The following is a 17,783-nucleotide window of genomic DNA, read 5'->3' as shown; positions in this document are numbered from 1 at the left end:
ATGGACAAAATATGTTTGTGCGTCCGCAGAAAGATTACCCAGCAGTGTTTGCGCGAAAAGTGTGCGCGTCGTCCGAAGAGGAAGTGACCACGTGATCAGTGGCTGCAAAATTTGTGTTCGCCATATTCCCTACTCTCCGCCTCGAAGGAAAGTGTTTTTGGAGCGTATTTCCAAAGTTGATTACCAAAACTGAACGGTATAGATAAATTTCTAGGTATCATGGATGACTTATTTAACACTATTTGTTCGTTTTTGGGGGCTAGTCGTGGACTTTGTCGTAAAAGCGAGTGCAAAGCTTAGCTGCACTAGCTTGTGTAGAATGTGTGCCCTACATATTTAATCCCAAATCTGCAAGTGCACTGTGTGTGTTCCCAAATACGTATTCCACTGCCTTTCTTCTGTTGATTTCTACCAGCTGCTTCATATCGGCTGTAGCGGTTGGGAACCCCAAGCTTATTTTTTCTCTGCGTGTAAATAGTGTTGTATTTGTTGCAGATCACAATGTCGGAAACTCTAACTTTTGGACCAGAATGGTAGGTACACTTACTAAAATGCAACTGATCGCTACCCGTGTTTACACATCTAACTGGTTTAAAATCACTCGATACATTCTAGTGCAACTCGTAACTTGAATCATTCCGGTGTTTTTTAGGTGCAAATTGTACACGCGCCATCGCACTGTTTTGAGGCTTTCCCCAGCTGTGTATGCCACATTTCATCAATCCAGTGCAGTTATTCACACTTCTTTCGAATTTGCCAGACTTGTAAAATACAAAAGCAATCATATTTTCGTGTGCCTTTTTAGTCTTTTCGGCACATATACCACGTTTTCGAAATAAGATATTTCAAAATTGTTTTCTTTTTCACATCGAATTTATTAGTGCGAATTAGAGAATTTCCTGCTTGGCTCGTTTATATTCGTTTGAATTTGATTATTATGGCTTGCTTGGTTACCATTTTTTTCAATGTTATTTTTTTTTTGCATTGTGTATTCTTTTTGGCTGAATTATAATTTGCTGTTTGACTGCTCTCTTGTTATTTATCAGGAAATTGCAAGAAAACAACAACAACAAAAATTCTAAAAGAAAGAATCTTCCATGTCATAACACATTATAAATATGTTAAACTAGAAAGATATTTATCTTGGCAAACTGCTCTTACAATTCCATGGTAAATATTTGTGACAAAGGAGCCTGAATAAGGATGGAAAGAGAAAGGGGATCATTACACTTTGATCTTCCTCTTGCCCCCTCCATATACATCTAATTAAAATGGCCAAGATTTTATCATTTATACATTACTTACTGGTTATAACACATTGTTTCTCAGAGTGCAAGCTTATTTGAAATTGGTGCATAACACCCATCGGGTGCCAAAACATTCATCTGAACTCATCGTCACTGTTTGTCTGTTCTTAAAGGCCTGACTAAACATTCAAACATGTTTGTCAAACATTGAAATCAAACCCTCACACAAGCATGTTTGGTGAGGTGTCTAAACACAACAACATTTTCATAAAATGCAATTTTGTCGTTATGGTTATGCAAGGGGTCAAAGTGGCGCTGTGAGGATTTGTGCAATGTTCTTGTGTTATGAGTGGCTAAACTGTAAAACATGTACCTTTAACAGAAATATTTGATGGAAATGTTTTAATCTTGTTCAAACATCCAGATGTGTTGTGGAAGCCAATAGTGTCATGTTTTGTGGATGGTTTAATGTTTGACAAACATGTTTTATGAGTGTTTAGCCATGCCTTAACAGTTACCTATGGGACTTGCAAAGTGATGGCTTTAAAGACACAATGAGAAGCTGAGAGATTTATTGACAGCTATTAAAACAGAGACTGTTAAAGGGAGCTATGCTTATACCACAAGCCCCAAAATGCAAAATAAAAACAACAAGACAATCATGTATACTCTAAAAGATAAATGGTCTTGAAAAAATGCACCCAATCTAGGTGACCATTAAAAACATTTTAACATCACTATTTTTTAAAACTTTACACATTGGATTTGCGAGATTTTGATACCGCGAGAAATGGCAAATCTTTATGTTCTTTGAAAACCACATATTTGGTAATAACTTTTTCATTTCTTAAAAAAATCAAAAATCCAATGCCATGCAAAATTAATGTGTTTTTCTCGCGCGGAAATGTTCGCCATCTTGTTTTTTGCAATCTATTTTTATTCTAGAAAAAAAAATTGCATTTTCCTCTACAAAATGTTGAAAGTTTATTTTAATCTCTTGGAAAAAAGAAAAAAAATAAGTTAGAACTGGAGTTTCGAATAAAATAAAATAAAAAAAAAGACTTGACCAGGGATTGAACCTGGAGCACTTGCTTATGCGTCAAGGGTGCTAACCACTAGGCCACTGGTTCAAGTTGGAAGACACGTGGTGATTTTAGTCTATTTAATCAAATGTAGCGCTTTTCTCTTTCGTAGCATCAGTGTTTCATAGCAACAAGATAATACCATAGGCCCTTAATTTCGAACCTCAAGACCCACTTCTACGACCTCAAAACTTTTTGTTTTCTCCTTGAAGGTTTCTGGAACCAATGACACATCTTGCCACTATTACAGATCAATTGGTTAATAAAGCCAAACATTAAAAAAATCCCCATAAGTCCACCTTTGGTTTGAAATATCCCAATGAACAGCACTCACTTATGCTTTTATAGACTTCATGATGTCCCAGACCACTCTACCGATATGCAAGTTATGCATGCTTTATCATAACAATGTGAAATTAGAGTTGTAGAGCTTGGGTTCCTCTGACAATGTATAGTGGTGTATTACTCTGACAGTCTTTAAAAATCATAGGGAAGTAATTGGTTTTTGGCCGTTTTTTTGTAAGTTCAACTAAAAAAGTACCCAGGGATCAATATGTTCATAGAGGTTTGACTGTACTGTATTTCCAGGCTGCGTGCTCTATCAAGCGGCAACAGTGTCACATCACCCCCACCTTCTCCAGGGCCAAAGTTCAAGCTGGCAGAGTTTCGCTATGGCAAAGAGGAGATGTTGGCACTCTTTATGGAAGAGCTAAATAAACCAGTTGAGCTGGAACACTTTGCTTCCGTAGCAAAAGAAAAGTCAAGCTTTCCTATGGCATTTTTACCACCAACAGAAGAAGAACAAGTAAGTGTACCATTCATAGAACCCTGAGTCTTAGCCTCCCATTAAACACCTTTGACTCTTACATTTGTCTTCCTGGAAAACAGTTTGCTTGCACTGCATATCCCTGAAGATGGACTGTAGCTAAGCATTTTCATTAATGATGTGTAATCTGAATGTTTAAAGTATTTAATTACTCCTAGCTTTAGAACATAATATACCAAGCCTAGAAATAAGACCCATGTCCTTGTAATGCACACCTGCGTATTATACGCTACACAGTTTTCAAGGTCTTTAAGAACAACTATTTGTTATATGTAATTTGTACCTTTTATGACTGGTTTAATTACTGTTTTTCGATTCTAGCGTACAGCAATGGGCTCAGTGAACAGCAATGCAGTCTTAAAGCTTATGGGTAGAGGTGGGACCCGAGGAGGTTTGCGTGGAGCAAGGGGAGTTCCAAGAGGTACGTGACAAAAAGTTTCTCTTATGATTTCCTAATAACAATTACTTAATACTTGTTGTGCAATCCGTTTCTTGTTATTTCTTGTCAGGGCGTGGTAGGGGTGATGGGGGATTTATGAGACAGTCATCATATGAGGACACCCGTCAAGAAGGAGGCTTCAGTAGAGATCCAAAACGACAAAGCTGGGATGAAAACAGGTGCAGAAGAGTGAAATAAAGAAGCTGTGTAGAACATTTTATGGTATCCCTGTGATATTACCATTAGGTGACTGGGACTAGTCCATTGGACTCCTCATTTGTTGTACTCCGTCATATTTAAGAGTCAATCCATTCCAATAATTAAACACTTTATTCATGCTATCTAATCCGAATGAGGCAGTAAAGCAAATGAGGAGTTCAATGGGCTAGTCCCAGTCCCCCAATGGTAATAACACAGGTATACTATAAAATGTTCTACTAGGTAACTCTGATGGGTAGACTATTTAATCTTTGAGGGCAGAGTGGCATTTTTGTCTTTGAAAGAAACTATCGTCACTAGTCTCATAGCTAGGATGTTCTAAAGAACCACCAAACTTAACTAGAAGGTCCACCCTGATAAAGGAAAAAGTACCACTGAAAGTTAGGGCAAAATACCTGAAAACTGTCTGCTAAATTGGTTAACCCCCCTCTCGAACTCCTTCGCTGTGGGGTCAGTATGGAGAATTTACTATTCAGAATCACTATAGATATGTTTAATTCTCGATTTCAACTCATTTCCCTGATTATCAAATGGTTCTAAAACAATCTGAGACATTTCTGTGTGATTTCAGACGTGGGGGATTTGATCCTGGAAGAGGTAAGTTCTTAAAGATTTGGTTACTTGAGGAACCTGGGGAAAAGCAATTGGTGTAGCGTACTGTGCATTTTTCTCTGTGGAGGACAAAACAATTCTTTGTGTTGGCACCTGTTGCTTTTTTCTGCATGATTTATGAGTTTCTAGTGCATTTTTTATTCAGGAAGAGGCTATGACCCAACCTTAAGGTCGCGCATCACCAGTGATAGCACCTGGGACAGAGGGGAGAACAATGACAACAACTGGCGCTTTTCTGGTCGTGGTGATGAGGATGATGGTGGAGGATGGAGAATTTCAGGATCAAGATCAGCTGAAAAAACTGAAAGGTGGAGAGGTATGTTTGGAATTGAACATCCTTACAATACACTACATTACAATAAACTTTATTTACCTAGGGTATACATAATAACATCCTTACAATACACTACATTACAATAAACTTTATTTACCAAGGGTATACATAATAACATCCTTACAATACACTACATTACAATAAACTTTATTTATCAAGGGTATACAGAATAACTGTTTATAGCTTTCTAACCTATGGTGCTTCTCGCATGTTTTACCAATTTTCCTACATAGCATTGTATTGTCCTCTTAAGTGCCTTCTCACACATGCTGCTTCTCATTTAGGTGGAAGACCTACAAGAGGCGGTACCTGGAGAGCACCAGACTCTTATCGCAGGGAGAATAGCTACCCTGATGATGAGTGGCAGGTTGCAAGGAGTGGCCGGGCGCGGTCCTGGCATGAACGTGATGATAACAGATGGAGTGCTTCTGGCGAGCGATTACCCGAATGGAGTAATGATGACCAGGAAGATTTTGATATGACAGGAACCTTTGATGCATCTGGGGCATTTAGATCTCAAAAGGTGATCTTTCAGCTTTAAATGAAGACAAAAAACTGTATCTCAGACAACCCTTTTCTGAAGGCTTAAATTTCTTGTTTATCGTGTTGCTTTTATCCCCACCGAAGTCCCAATTTGAGCCCTGTTTTGAAAGAGTAATTTACTGTATCTAATCAAATCCAACAAAGCTGACCATTTGATATTATTTGTATGGGCAGGAGTATGGATAGTTCATATATTAGTCTTGACCTTTGTTTTACTTGCAGAAAGAAAACACAGATGAAGGAAGAACTGAAAATAGAGACTCTAATGAAAATAAATCTCCAACTTCAGAAAAAAGACTTGTAAGTAGTGCTCTGTGGTTGATGTAAACATGAATCAATATTATTGAGCTTTTATTTTTACTACAGTTTGATAGCAGCTACAAGGAATCACCCACACAATCCGAAGAAATAAAGGATGAAAAATCAAGCAAAGATAAACCATTAGGTAAACTATGGATAGCCTGAGGTTGGAGGATAGAGTTTATCTGCTTTTTGTTCTGAGTATTGTAAAGCCTAAGTCAAGTGGAGGTAAGATTTTTATTAAAGTTTCAACCTTCATGCCCAAACAATCCTGCTCTGTAACACACTCTTCAACATAATCATGCCTGTTTCTCATGAAAATGTTACCACTCTCATCAACCATCAAGGACTGTTTGACTGCTGCTTTGCAAGAGCAAGAGAAAGTTTGACTTTCCTCTACTCTCATCAGCAGTGAGCCAGGATTTTTAAAAGGAGGTGACCCAAAAGGCCTTTTCAAGGCATTTTCTCTTGTATTTTAGATAATGTCTCATGCATTAACAGTATTTTTGGCTGCTAGAAGGGGGGCCTGGGCCACCCCCTGCTTATGTTGGTTTAATCAAGGCTACTGTAGTAACGTAAACCCTTTTTTCATAGAAGAAAAAGCACCCCAGACCAAGTCAACATCACCGAGTCCACAGCCAACTGAAGCAAAACCACACACACCACCACCCCCTACAAGCACACCACCTACCACTGCACCCAGACAGCCTTCCCCTATGGCACCAGCACCCGTACAGAAAGAGTCTCCACCTCTGACAGATGACAGAAAAGATGAAGAGCAAGGAATTGATCACCTGGAAAAGGCCGCTGAGAACCTTGTGCTGCTGTTGGATGATGAGGTGATTAAAAAAGAGGTTGACGATCATCTGTGCACTACCCCAATTTGTGTCATCTTTTCCAAGGAAATGGTCACAAAATGCCACTCAATAAATTATTCTGGATATTTCTCTGAAGAAACTTTAAAATTATTCAATGCCCCAGGAAAAGGTGCGATGTCCTCGCTAGTGCAATAAATTAAGTGATCAATTGTGACACTTAACAAGGAATGATACCATTTCTAAAAAATTTACTATAATTCAATAGAATTACAGTGAGGTAAGCATTTCGGAAAAAAAGTTTCAGCCAATCAGGTTAGGGTGTTCCCATGCTCAATCGACAGATAAAATAGAAAAAAGAAAACATTCTGAGAATAAAAAATAAAAAAGAGAGCGGATAAGGCCCGCACGGCCATGTGTATTTTCACTTACATGTGTATTTTTCACGTACGAGGTCAATAATACTTCCAGTGTTTCTCATTGGTTGAACTATTTTTCCAAAATGTTAACAGGGTTCAAGTTGAATCTGATTGGTCAAAGTTGTTCAGCATGGCCCGCTTTCTGTGTCCTCGCTGTAATGATTTGTTTTTTAAATGGATTTATAATGCATAGAGATGGGCCGTTTATTTACTAAAAATGACAGTGTTTTTTTAATTTTTGAAAAAGCATATAGCATTTTTTTAAATTTGACATTTGTTTATGCTTGGGATGTTCCCATGGCCAACTGAACCAAAGAGTGATGTTAGGTGCCATAATTATGTTTCTAGGATGAAGAAAAATCTGAGCAAGAAAGGTTTGCTCAGCAAAGTTACCCACGGCTATCACCTGCCACTACACCTGTTCAGGGTGACAACATACAGTGGTATTATACTGATCCACAAGGCAAACAGCAAGGGCCATTCACCAATGCTGAGATGGCAGACTGGTTCAAACATGGCTACTTCAGTATGAATCTCATGATCCGACGAATGACAGATGAGGTGTTTCAGCCACTTGGTAAGAGTGCATGCTACAGTAGAAGCATGCCAACTCTAACTTGGTTAATTGGAAATGGGTTTGATTTCCATTTGATCTGGCTCTAATCACTTTCATTTTTTGTAGAAAAATGAAAACAACAAAAAGCAATTTATTCAGCGCTTACGAATCAGCCAGAAAGTTTCTTTGTCAGATAGGGTTGATTTTCTTTGAAAGATTTTAGATATACTTCTCACTCTGGCTTGATGGCCAGTCATTTTTTGGGTTTATTTTGCCGTGAATTCCCCATACAAAAAGTCATGTAATTACTTTGTGCACTTTGCCTAATTGACGTAACAGAGTATGTAGCCTCTCGTGTTTTGTTAATAAGAAACTAAGAAACTATGTACTTTAGGTGAGCTGATTAAGTCGTGGGGCAGAGTACCATTCCATGCAGGTCCACAGCCACCAGCACTGAAGGTGTGTCAATGATATGACAACTTTACATCTACAAAGACCACAATATAATCACACTACCACAACATCTACAGATTTGAACAGTGTACAATGCAGGCAATAGGACTTTGGGTTTATAAGGGGCCCTGTCCCTCACCTTTTTAGCTTACACGTTGCAGATGATATCCAACTAATATTTAGGTGTTCATATGATGCAGTACCCTAACTCTTCCCCACTTTTTACAAAAGGAAGGCTGTACAAGTATTCAAAGTGCCTGTAGAGATTCAGCTCTACTCACATGAGTTAACCTATGGTATCAGTTCATTCCCATAGTCCTCAGGGCATTTGATATTCAGCCCTCTCCAAGAATGTAATGGTTAAAAGTTCATTTTCCTATGTAGATCTCAGTTTGGTGGCTGGATCCTGCACTACTCACATAAATGTTTTGGTTATATGCTTGTTCCCCTAAATAATGTGAGGATTTAGTCCTACTCAAGGCACGCCATAGTATTCACTCAGTCGTCTCTTGCTAATCTCCATTGTAGAGTATCCCTGACCCACACCATAGTATTCACTCAGTCGTCTCTTGCTAATCTCCATTGTAGAGTATCCCTGACCCACACCATAGTATTCACTCAGTCGTCTCTTGCTAATCTCCATTGTAGAGTATCCCTGACCCACACCATAGTATTCACTCAGTCGTCTCTTGCTAATCTCCATTGTAGAGTATCCCTGACCATATCAAGCAGCAGCAGCAGTTACTGGCACAACAGCAGTACCAGGACTTGATGCGACAGCACCTAATACAGCAGCAGTTTCTCCACCAGCAGGCTCTTCTCATGCAGGTATCCCACTAGCCAGCTTTTAGATGGTAATACTCACTTCTGGGCTCTGTTTATTACAATAATCCCCAGAGAGACATCTTCAATAAATCATGACTTCGATTTCATGCCACATCCTATTTTGGTCAAAACTGTAGTAATACTATTTGGAACTGATTTCTTGTTAAATATGTGTGATAAACAGGGGTTTGTATAGGGGGCTATTTACTTCTATAGGATTTTGGTCCAATGGCTTGGACTCAACCCGTTTCTCTATTGGTTATCCCATAAACTCTAAATGGGCTTTTTATATGGTGTTTGCATGTTGACATATTTGACAAAATGTTGCCAGTAGACACGGTGTGCTGCGATTCTTTTAAATTTTGAGATTAGAAAAAAAAACTATTTGATTCTGAAACTCTCAGTCGTATACTGTATGCATGATGTTAAACATGTATATGAAACCTTGAAATCTTACCAATTAAGTAAAAAATTATGCTCAGCCACAAATAACTATTTACTAAGTAATATGAATTAAGAAAAAAAAGGAGATTACAACCTTGGACTGGTTGATTTTTTTTTCCAGCAACAACAACTCCATCAAATGCAGCAAATGCAACAACCTGCACCCTCACAGCAATCCCCTCCTGATTCAGCACCCCCTCCACAGATGCCGCCGCCTCAGTCGATAGCAAGCGAACCTCAGAGAATGGACCTTCCACCAAAATCATCTATCTCACAGCAACAACAGCACCAGAGACCACAGGGGTTGTCAGTGACTTCTGAATCCATCTGGGGTCCATCAGGTCCCACACAAACTTCTCCAAGTAAGTTCTTTTTTTAAGCAAGACCTGCGCCCTCAACAAAGTATTGCAGGATAACTTAGCAGGGTTCAAAATAATGTTTTAAAATCTGTTAGATTTTGCCGGCTTTGTAGATTTTGGTTGAAAAAAAAAAGCCTGCACACTTAAAATATGAGAGGGGAATACAGAAAAAAAGAGCTGGCAAAGACCAGAAAACAGCTGGCTATCGCAGGCAGCCGGCTGCTATTTTGAACCCTAGGATAGGCACACTCCTGTTATACTGCAGGTTCTTGTTATGCCGACTGACTTCTTAAGGGTGAAATTGCTCATCTCTGATGTTTTTGTTAACTAGGTATGATGTCGGCAGGGCCCTGGTCACCGGCCAATTCTCCACCAACTACTGCCACACCCTCTACACCCCCTGTCAATGTCTGGGACTTGGAAGCTAAGTAAGCATAGTCTTGTCAGATAACAGGCGTTTACCCGGTTCTTTTTGCTACATATTCTCCATTCACAGAGTCGTGGAGCCATCTTATTGTTTGTTTGTTTGTTTATTTTGCTTGGGTGACACAAAAAATCAACATCACTGCCTTTAACATTCACTGTCCAACATTCACTAAGCATTTAATATTCTGTTTTATATTGATTGAGAAATAGTTTTCATAAATTAGCACAGTGACATTGTCTAACATTTTTTTCAATAGGTTAAAATTCTCTTTCATTGAGGGTGATATGATATAGACGAGTTGTTTGTAGGAGCCTGACTGGGCTAATAGTTATGGTTGTTTTTTTGATACAGTAACAAATCCAAGGTTCAGTCGCTACAGGAAATCCAAAGAATTGAAGAAGAAAAGGAAAGGAAAACGGTGAGTTTATCTCCTCACCAAAATATTGATTATTTTATTACACCGTCTTGTTGTTCATAGGAATACTATAGGAATAAAAAATAAATTCATAACTTATTTCGCCTGTTTCCAGCTGGAAAAAGAGAGGAGAGAAGCGGAAGCCAGGGCCTTGCAGCAGAAGCAGCAAGAGGAAGAGGAGCGAAGAAGGCAGCAGGAACTACTTCTGCAGCGACAGAGGGAAGAAGAGGAAATGAGAAGGCAGCAAGAACAGATGTTACAGCGACAGAGAGAGGAGGAAGAAAGGCGAAGACAACAGGAAGAAGCAGAGAGGCAACGAAGAGAGCAAGAGGAAGTATTTAAGGTATGCTAAGCGGAATGTCGATTGTCTGACAACAACCGCCACAAAACAAAACTAACAGCAACAAAAATCTGTATTTGTGGCTTGACAAATCTTGGTCGGGATACAGGATATGACTAACGTATAGTTGTCAAATGAAGAAGTATTTATGGTTCAGAGCTTATCATTCTCTCAAGTGTGCTTGTGTTCTGGATTTTACTTGAGTTTTAGTTGCAACTCAAGTAAAAACTAGAACACACGCATGTGCTTATTAGCTTATTATCATATGGTAGAAACAACAAGAAGAATCAAGGCGAAAACAAGAGGAAGAACTAAGGAGAAAACAAGAAACTATCCTCAAACAGCAACAAGAGCAACAGCGACAACAACTAGAACTACAAAAACGACAGCAGGAACAGCAAAGACAGCAAGAGTTACAGAAGCGACAACAAGAAGAAAAGCAGCGTATGGCCGAGATGCGGCAACAGCAGCAACAGGCCCTGCTCAGACTCCAGCAGCAGCAACAAGAGGTACAGAGAAGAAAAGAGATACAGAAGCAGATGGAATTGCAGCAGAAGCTGCAGCAGAAACGACAGGTAAATGAAATAAGGTGTTCATCATTTTACTTTTTAGGTGGTAGTTGCGGGTGGTGGGGCTTTCTTTCTTTGGACCAAACGATGCAGGAATCGAACCGAAGGGTATGCATTTTTTTATGCGTATGCGTTTTTTTTTTAAGAGAATAAACGAAGAATTACAGTTATCTGAGTTTTCGTTCCAATTATCTGTGTAATGATTACTGATATTATGTGTAAATCCAAGGGAAATCATTTGAAACAGTGATGAAACATTGCTGATGTGCGAGAAGCTATTCCTTCGCTACCTAAGCTTTCTGGTGCCTATCACTGTTTAAATACAATGAGAGAAATATGGAAATATAGTTTATTTTATGTTTTTTGTTTTTTTCAAAAAATAACGAAAACACTCCTTCAATGCTTTCTCTCTCTCTCTTTCAGGTTAGCAACGGGTCACTGTGGGGCTCAACTAGTTCTCCTGCAGCCCTATCTCTTGCAGAGATCCAGCAACAACAGGAAGAAAGGGAGCGCCTACAGCGTGAACGCCAGCGTCTCATCCTAGAACAGCAGGAGCGAGAGCAGCAGAACCGTGCGGCCGCCGCAGGGTGGGGAGAGCATGCCCCCGTCGGCCCCCCTCCTGTCAAATCGCTCCTGGAAATCCAGGAAGAACAAGCCAGGCAGCAAAAGGCAAAGGCTCAGAATCAGCAGCTATCGCGTTCACAGGTGAGGCAGTGCTCTGAATAAGCGCTAAGGTGCCTCTTAGGCGCTCGTACGTTGCGCTTTCAAGTTTTATTGGTGGTCGAGAACCGCTGGAAACCAGACTGCATTCGTATGCAGTCTTGAGAATTTTGAGAATCTGTAAGAATACTATTATGAATATGCTCTTTCTAATACTGGTATTGAGCCCTTGGTCTTAGACGGTTTCATTTAACTAGCAAGTTACATCCCCACACTCAACATATTAACCCACAAGTCTAAGTATAGATGTTTGCTTTCTTATCGCTCATGATTTTGTAATTATTTTATGCTTAGAAATTTGATTAAGTCTATTTTTATATGGTTCACAGCCAGCTCCTCCTTCCCATAACCCGCTGAGCTCCTCCGTCTGGGGTAGCAACCCCCCCTCCCTCTCGTCTTCCTGGGCTAGCGGCGGCACCTCTGGGAACGTGTGGGGAGGAGGTCAAGCAAGCGGCAAGCAGCCCCAGTCTCGCTTCATGGCATTCGCTGCTAACACTGCTGAAGACGAGGACGAGGACGATGAGGACGAGCTCTTCTGGGATAATGCCGTGAAGGCAGCAGCTAAAGCAAACCCCCCTCCTGCTCAAGCCAGGCAGCAACAAGCCAAGAATAAAACGTAAGGCAATGCACGGTAATAGTGGATAAACAAATATTAGGTACCTTTGGCAGCAAAAGTGAACTCAATACAAAATATTTAAAACCGCAGGTCGAGACGATATGGATAACGTTTACAACTGTTATAACAAACAATGAATATGAATTGGAAATTGATATCACATGAAAATATGTTCCCTCTGGCGCATTTTTACGGTTTGCAACAAACCAAGACTTGAAAACGGGTACGACACACAAAGAGCACGGGGCTGTACTCCTTTGTCATTTGCATGATGTTATTGTCGTTTCTACAGGTTTCAATGCATTTGGCCATCTTGTTATTGCCGTTTCTACATTTTTAAATCCATTTGGCAATCTTGTTATTGTCGTTTCTACAGTTTCTACAGTTCCATTTGACCATCTTGTTATTGCCGTTTCTACAGTTTTGAATCCATTTGGCAATCTTGTTATTGTCGTTTCTACAGGTTTAAATGCATTTTGCCATCTTGTTATTGCCGTTTTTACAGTTTCTACAGTTCCATTTGGCCATCTTGTTATTGTCGTTTCTACAGGTTTAAATGCATTTTGCCATCTTGTTATTGCCGTTTTTACAGTTTCTACAGTTCCATTTGGCCATCTTGTTATTGTCGTTTCTACAGGTTTAAATGCATTTGGCCATCCTGTTATTGCCGTTTCTACAGTTTTAAATCCATTTGGCCATCTTGTTATTGTCGTTTCTACAGTTTCTACAGTTCCATTTGACCATCTTGTTATTGCCGTTTCTACAGTTTTAAATCCATTTGGCCACCTTGTTATTGTCGTTTCTACAGTTTCTACAGTTCCATTTGGCAATCTTGTTATTGCCGTTTCTGAAGTTTTAAATCCATTTGGCCACCTTGTTATTGTCGTTTCTACAGTTTTAAATCCATTTGGCCATCTTGTTATTGTCGTTTCTGCAGTTTTAAATCCATTTGGCCACGTTGTTATTGCCGTTTCTTCAGTTTTAAATCCATTTGACCATCTTTTTATTGTCGTTTCTACAGTTTTAAATCCATTTGGCCATCTTGTTATTGTCGTTTCTGCTGTTTTAAATCCATTTGGCCATCTTGTTATTGTCGTTTCTGCTGTTTTAAATCCATTTGGCCATATTGTTATTGTCGTTTCTGCTGTTTTAAATCCATTTGGCCATATTGTTATTACCTTGTCGACAATCTTATATCCATTTGGACTTCTTTATCTTTTATAAGAAAACGCTGTGTTGACAAGTGAGTTATGGTACTGTAGCTGTTCTGAGCGCCTTGTTTACTTACTTTGCAGCGTTAACTCAACCGCTGCCCAAAGTAAACCTGCTCAGGCAAAGAAATCCAACAAGGACGAGGTAAAACAATCATCATTGTAGTAGTAATAGTAATATAGAACGCGCGAATGTTGTTTGTTTTTATATAAAAAGGTGACGGGCGAAGAGTTGAATCATTTTGTTTACGCGTGGAAGTGTAAAGAGTTTAGCGCGAATTTATGGAATTTGGTATTTGTGCAGCATATAATACCGTACTCGAGTAGTGTCCAGGCAGAACATGCCGGAAGGTCGGTTTTAAAATACATATAACAGCATACTACTCAATCATTTAGGCCAAGCAGCGCGAAGCCCCCTCACCCGTTTGTCTTATTTCCAGGAAAGTGTCAGACGCCTGTTCCAGCAGCACGCCGCCGCGAGCGCCGATGATTTCACCCAGTGGTGCGAGACAACGCTGCGCTCAATGAAAGCAACAGGAGTCGACAGTAAGTCCTGGATCCGACTATAGTTTGCCCACGTGGCTGTTTGCTTATGACCCACTGGCATTCTTTTTCAGTCCCCACCTTCATCTTGTTCCTGAAAGAAGTTGAGTCGCCTTATGAGGTGAGTAGTATAGAACCCCCATTAAAGAAGGCCATTCACGCCGCTGCTTTATGCTCCCGCTAATAACTGAGTCACGCGAAGCATCCATTTCCATCGGCTATTTCAAGCAACTGATTTACTGTCAACAAATATCTCTAGAATTATATATCTCTTCAAATTAATGTGTATAAATATACCTTCAGATTCACGACTACGTGAAGTCGTATGTCGGTGATACTAAAGAAGCGCGTGACTTCGCCAAGGAATTCATCGAAAAGCGCAAGAAAGACAAGCACCGATCTGCTCCCGCCCCCTCCCCTCCGGTTTATCCGGTAAGACAGCTGGTTGTCCCGTATGTATAAAGTTTGTTTGATTGGTGCGTTTAGCAGCAGTACGCATATGAACTATTTGCTTTTATCCCGAGGCACCATCAAGTATCTAAGAACTAAAAAAAAAACCGAGTGTATTTGAAATATTAAGGCCCGATTTCCACCCATTCCTTGGAGACTGCAGTACGTGCCGTTAGCGTGTGACCCCCGGGCTGGTGTGATCGTCCTATCTATCTGCTATCCCTTAGGGGGTGTTAAAAATTATTCCGCTACTGCTATCCCCATGGGGGGTCTTACGCTAGTTGATCCTCACATCCTAATAATAACTCGTCATGAATATAGTCAGTAAAGAGATGTGCTTGATTGTGACGTCTCAATTTTACTGAAATTGTGTTTGCTTCTAGTGAGTTAGAAATTTATTCAACTACACCTAATGTGCTATCTTTAGGGTTGAAATTAATTTTGCCAGTTTCTGCTCTGGCCTCGTGAAGCGCTTAAGGTCAAAGTGGATACTTAGGAGACTACTTGAAAAAAACTGTAATAAAGGCATGCTTTTCCTGTTTTTTTTATTTCTGTCGAGTATTCGGCATCGGAGGGGCTCGTCAGTGAACTTAGGTTGGTTCTCATTGGACGAAAGAGCAAGCGAAACGCAACAAAAATTAATTGAATTGGCGTCCAACTGGCACGCATTCCTACGATTTCTTGCAAGTAGAGTGTAAAATGCGTAAAGGTGTTAATTTTAATGTGTAAAAACCTGCTTAAAACTGTTTTAAAGTTATGAAATAAGGAGCACCCTACGCATAGGGTGTTTATTATGTAACTTTTTAAATTGTGTTTTAGCAACAGACAAACGTATGGGGCGCCATCCCAACTCAACAATCCAACACGAGCAGGGCCTACCAGCAGAACCTAAGCGCGCACTCGACTGATGCCTCCCACAGCGGCGTGGTGGGCAACGGAGGTAATGGCGGCGAGTCTGCGTCAAGTAAAAAGAAGAAAAAGAAGAAAATGCAAAAAGTCGATCCGAGCATTCTTGGATTCAGCGTAAATGCCGCAGAGCGGGTCAATATGGGCGAAATACAAACCCTCGAAGACACGCGATGAATTCCCTTGATTTGCGCTTCCTTGTTAACATCCCAATCACTAGAGAATGTACGACTGCTCGCGTAATTAAGTGCCCACTAGGGAATTGAATTCCCGAGAAACTATATGGGAAATAAGGGATTCCCCGTCAATGGGCTTAAAGTTTTTAACGGGCGAGCAAAGAATGACAGTTCACGAATATAAAAGCGGAGAAAGTCTTCGCTCCTATTTTCCCAAGAGAGACTGTTGTGTTCAGACAGAAAATACTCGTTGAGGTTGCGAAGAGGTGTTTGTATTAAAAAAAACATTTTATATGCTATGATGTCTAGTTGTCGTACCCCCTACCCTGGTTCCAGAGCCTCTAACGTCTCTATTTAGTGGCCTTCGGGGTTAAGCCACTAAATAGAGAGACGTTCAAGGCTTTTTAACCAGGGTACTTACCCCCTCCCCCCCCCCCCCCCCCCACCCCACCGTTTCCGACACTAATGTTTCCCAGACCCTCCTTCCCAACCTTAGTCTCGCATCCGTCTTTGTTTGGACCCGTCCTTGTTTACTACAAATCCTGTTCCCATGGCTCAAATCCCCTTTACCCCGCCTGATAAATATCGGTGCCTAGCAGGCCTGGAAATATTGAGTGGGGAGGGGGGCATAATACAGAAACATTAATAAAATATTTGGGGGCACAGCCACGCTCCTACTTCAGGGTTCGTACAAGTCCTTGAAAACCTTGAAAGTGCTTGAATTTTAAAATTTGAAATTCAAGGTCTGGAAAGTGCTTGAATTCTTATTATCAGTCCTTGAAAAATATTTGATTAAAGAAACAAAAGTAAATCTTATTGGAGTGAAGATTAATAGCAAATTGTAGCCAAATATATGGTTTGCGAGCTGTTTCTTTGTATAATTATTGACAAGATAAAGTATGTAAAATCCATGCCCAGAAACAGGATCAGCATAGATCATACGCAGAGCAAATTGTACAGTGAAAGAAAGTGTGTTTCGCCATGTTCCATAACTCTTGCTGATAACGATGATGGGCTACAAGCATGTGAAGATAGGAGATTGTGATCTCCTGGTGCTCCAGTACACAGAATTTGTGGAGAAAGCTGAGCAAGCCCAGAAGACGATCTTCTTGAATTTTAACTACAAGAGAGGTGGTTCCTTGGATATATTGATTTTCTCTCCAAATTTTAAGGCATCTCGATTTGTTTTTGTGCTCGCCCCCAGGAACCGTGCGGCTTAGAATACAATATGGCGCCCGATCATCGAACGGAGAGGGTTTTCTGCGATGATAACACCGAGTACCGCCTGCAAGCAGGCTAGAATTTTAGAGATTCGACTTCTCGTTCTGGTTCTTAAGAAAAGCAAGATCTCGTTTTCTCTGATTTTTAAAAAAGGCCTTCTTGTCCTCTCGGAACTATTTCTCGGATTGACCATTCGCCACAAGCTGGACAGGCTGGGTGCGTACTTCTTCCATATAACCCCATCTCCTTCTATGCGAAGATTCTTATGAGGTATCATAATTTCAACAAAAACGATAATAACAAAAATATAATAAGTAAAGTTACATAAGTCAATGCAATAATAGTTCGCTTGCTTTCTCAAAAGCGTTAAGACTGGCCGCCCTTGCAGTTAGTTCCGGTAGACAGTCCCAATCCCTGATGGTCCGCGGGAAGAACGATTTTTTGTGATAGTTCTTGAAGGTGGCACTTTGTAGCTTTGGCTATTCATATGCCTGCTTATTCTATACATCGGCGGGACTGTTGGCAGGCCATCAGTGACAACAAGGCCATGGTGTATCTTGTAGAACATCAGGAGCCTTGCTCTCCGGATTTCTAGTGATGACTAACCCAGATAATTGAGCATCTCACTCACACTTGCTGTTCTGTCGTAGCGGTGAAGCGCAAACCTTGCTGCGCGATCTCTATTCTGATGATGTTTGTCTTTGTGAATGGGTCCC

General features: G+C 40.4%; 1 protein-coding gene across 3 annotated transcripts; it reads left to right on the top strand.

Annotated features, from left to right (window-relative positions):
- Nucleotides 1-63: 63 nt before the first annotated feature.
- On the top strand, nucleotides 64-16,145 carry LOC5504359 (GRB10-interacting GYF protein 2). Of its 3 annotated transcripts, none has more exons than XM_032372656.2 (26): nucleotides 64-196; nucleotides 496-533; nucleotides 2,918-3,134; nucleotides 3,477-3,576; nucleotides 3,665-3,773; nucleotides 4,385-4,410; nucleotides 4,571-4,741; nucleotides 5,044-5,282; nucleotides 5,525-5,602; nucleotides 5,669-5,747; nucleotides 6,200-6,441; nucleotides 7,185-7,413; nucleotides 7,787-7,851; nucleotides 8,554-8,673; nucleotides 9,236-9,476; nucleotides 9,805-9,901; nucleotides 10,252-10,318; nucleotides 10,431-10,658; nucleotides 10,928-11,230; nucleotides 11,648-11,929; nucleotides 12,274-12,560; nucleotides 13,856-13,916; nucleotides 14,212-14,317; nucleotides 14,389-14,435; nucleotides 14,618-14,746; nucleotides 15,584-16,145. In XM_032372656.2, the coding sequence occupies exons 2-26, from the start codon at nucleotides 502-504 to the stop codon at nucleotides 15,845-15,847; spliced, it is 3,819 nt and encodes a 1,272-aa protein (XP_032228547.2). In that variant the 5' UTR covers nucleotides 64-196; nucleotides 496-501; the 3' UTR covers nucleotides 15,848-16,145. The 3 variants fall into 3 exon arrangements, with proteins under 3 accessions (XP_032228547.2, XP_001625268.2, XP_032228546.2); XM_001625218.3 differs by having other exon boundaries at nucleotides 6,197-6,441; XM_032372655.2 differs by having other exon boundaries at nucleotides 97-214; nucleotides 6,197-6,441.
- The last annotated feature ends 1,638 nt before the right edge of the window (nucleotides 16,146-17,783 follow it).

This window comes from Nematostella vectensis, chromosome 3 (genome assembly GCF_932526225.1).
Source record: "Nematostella vectensis chromosome 3, jaNemVect1.1, whole genome shotgun sequence".
Taxonomy (NCBI): domain Eukaryota; kingdom Metazoa; phylum Cnidaria; class Anthozoa; order Actiniaria; family Edwardsiidae; genus Nematostella; species Nematostella vectensis.
This window is presented reverse-complemented; position numbering and strand designations above follow the sequence as displayed.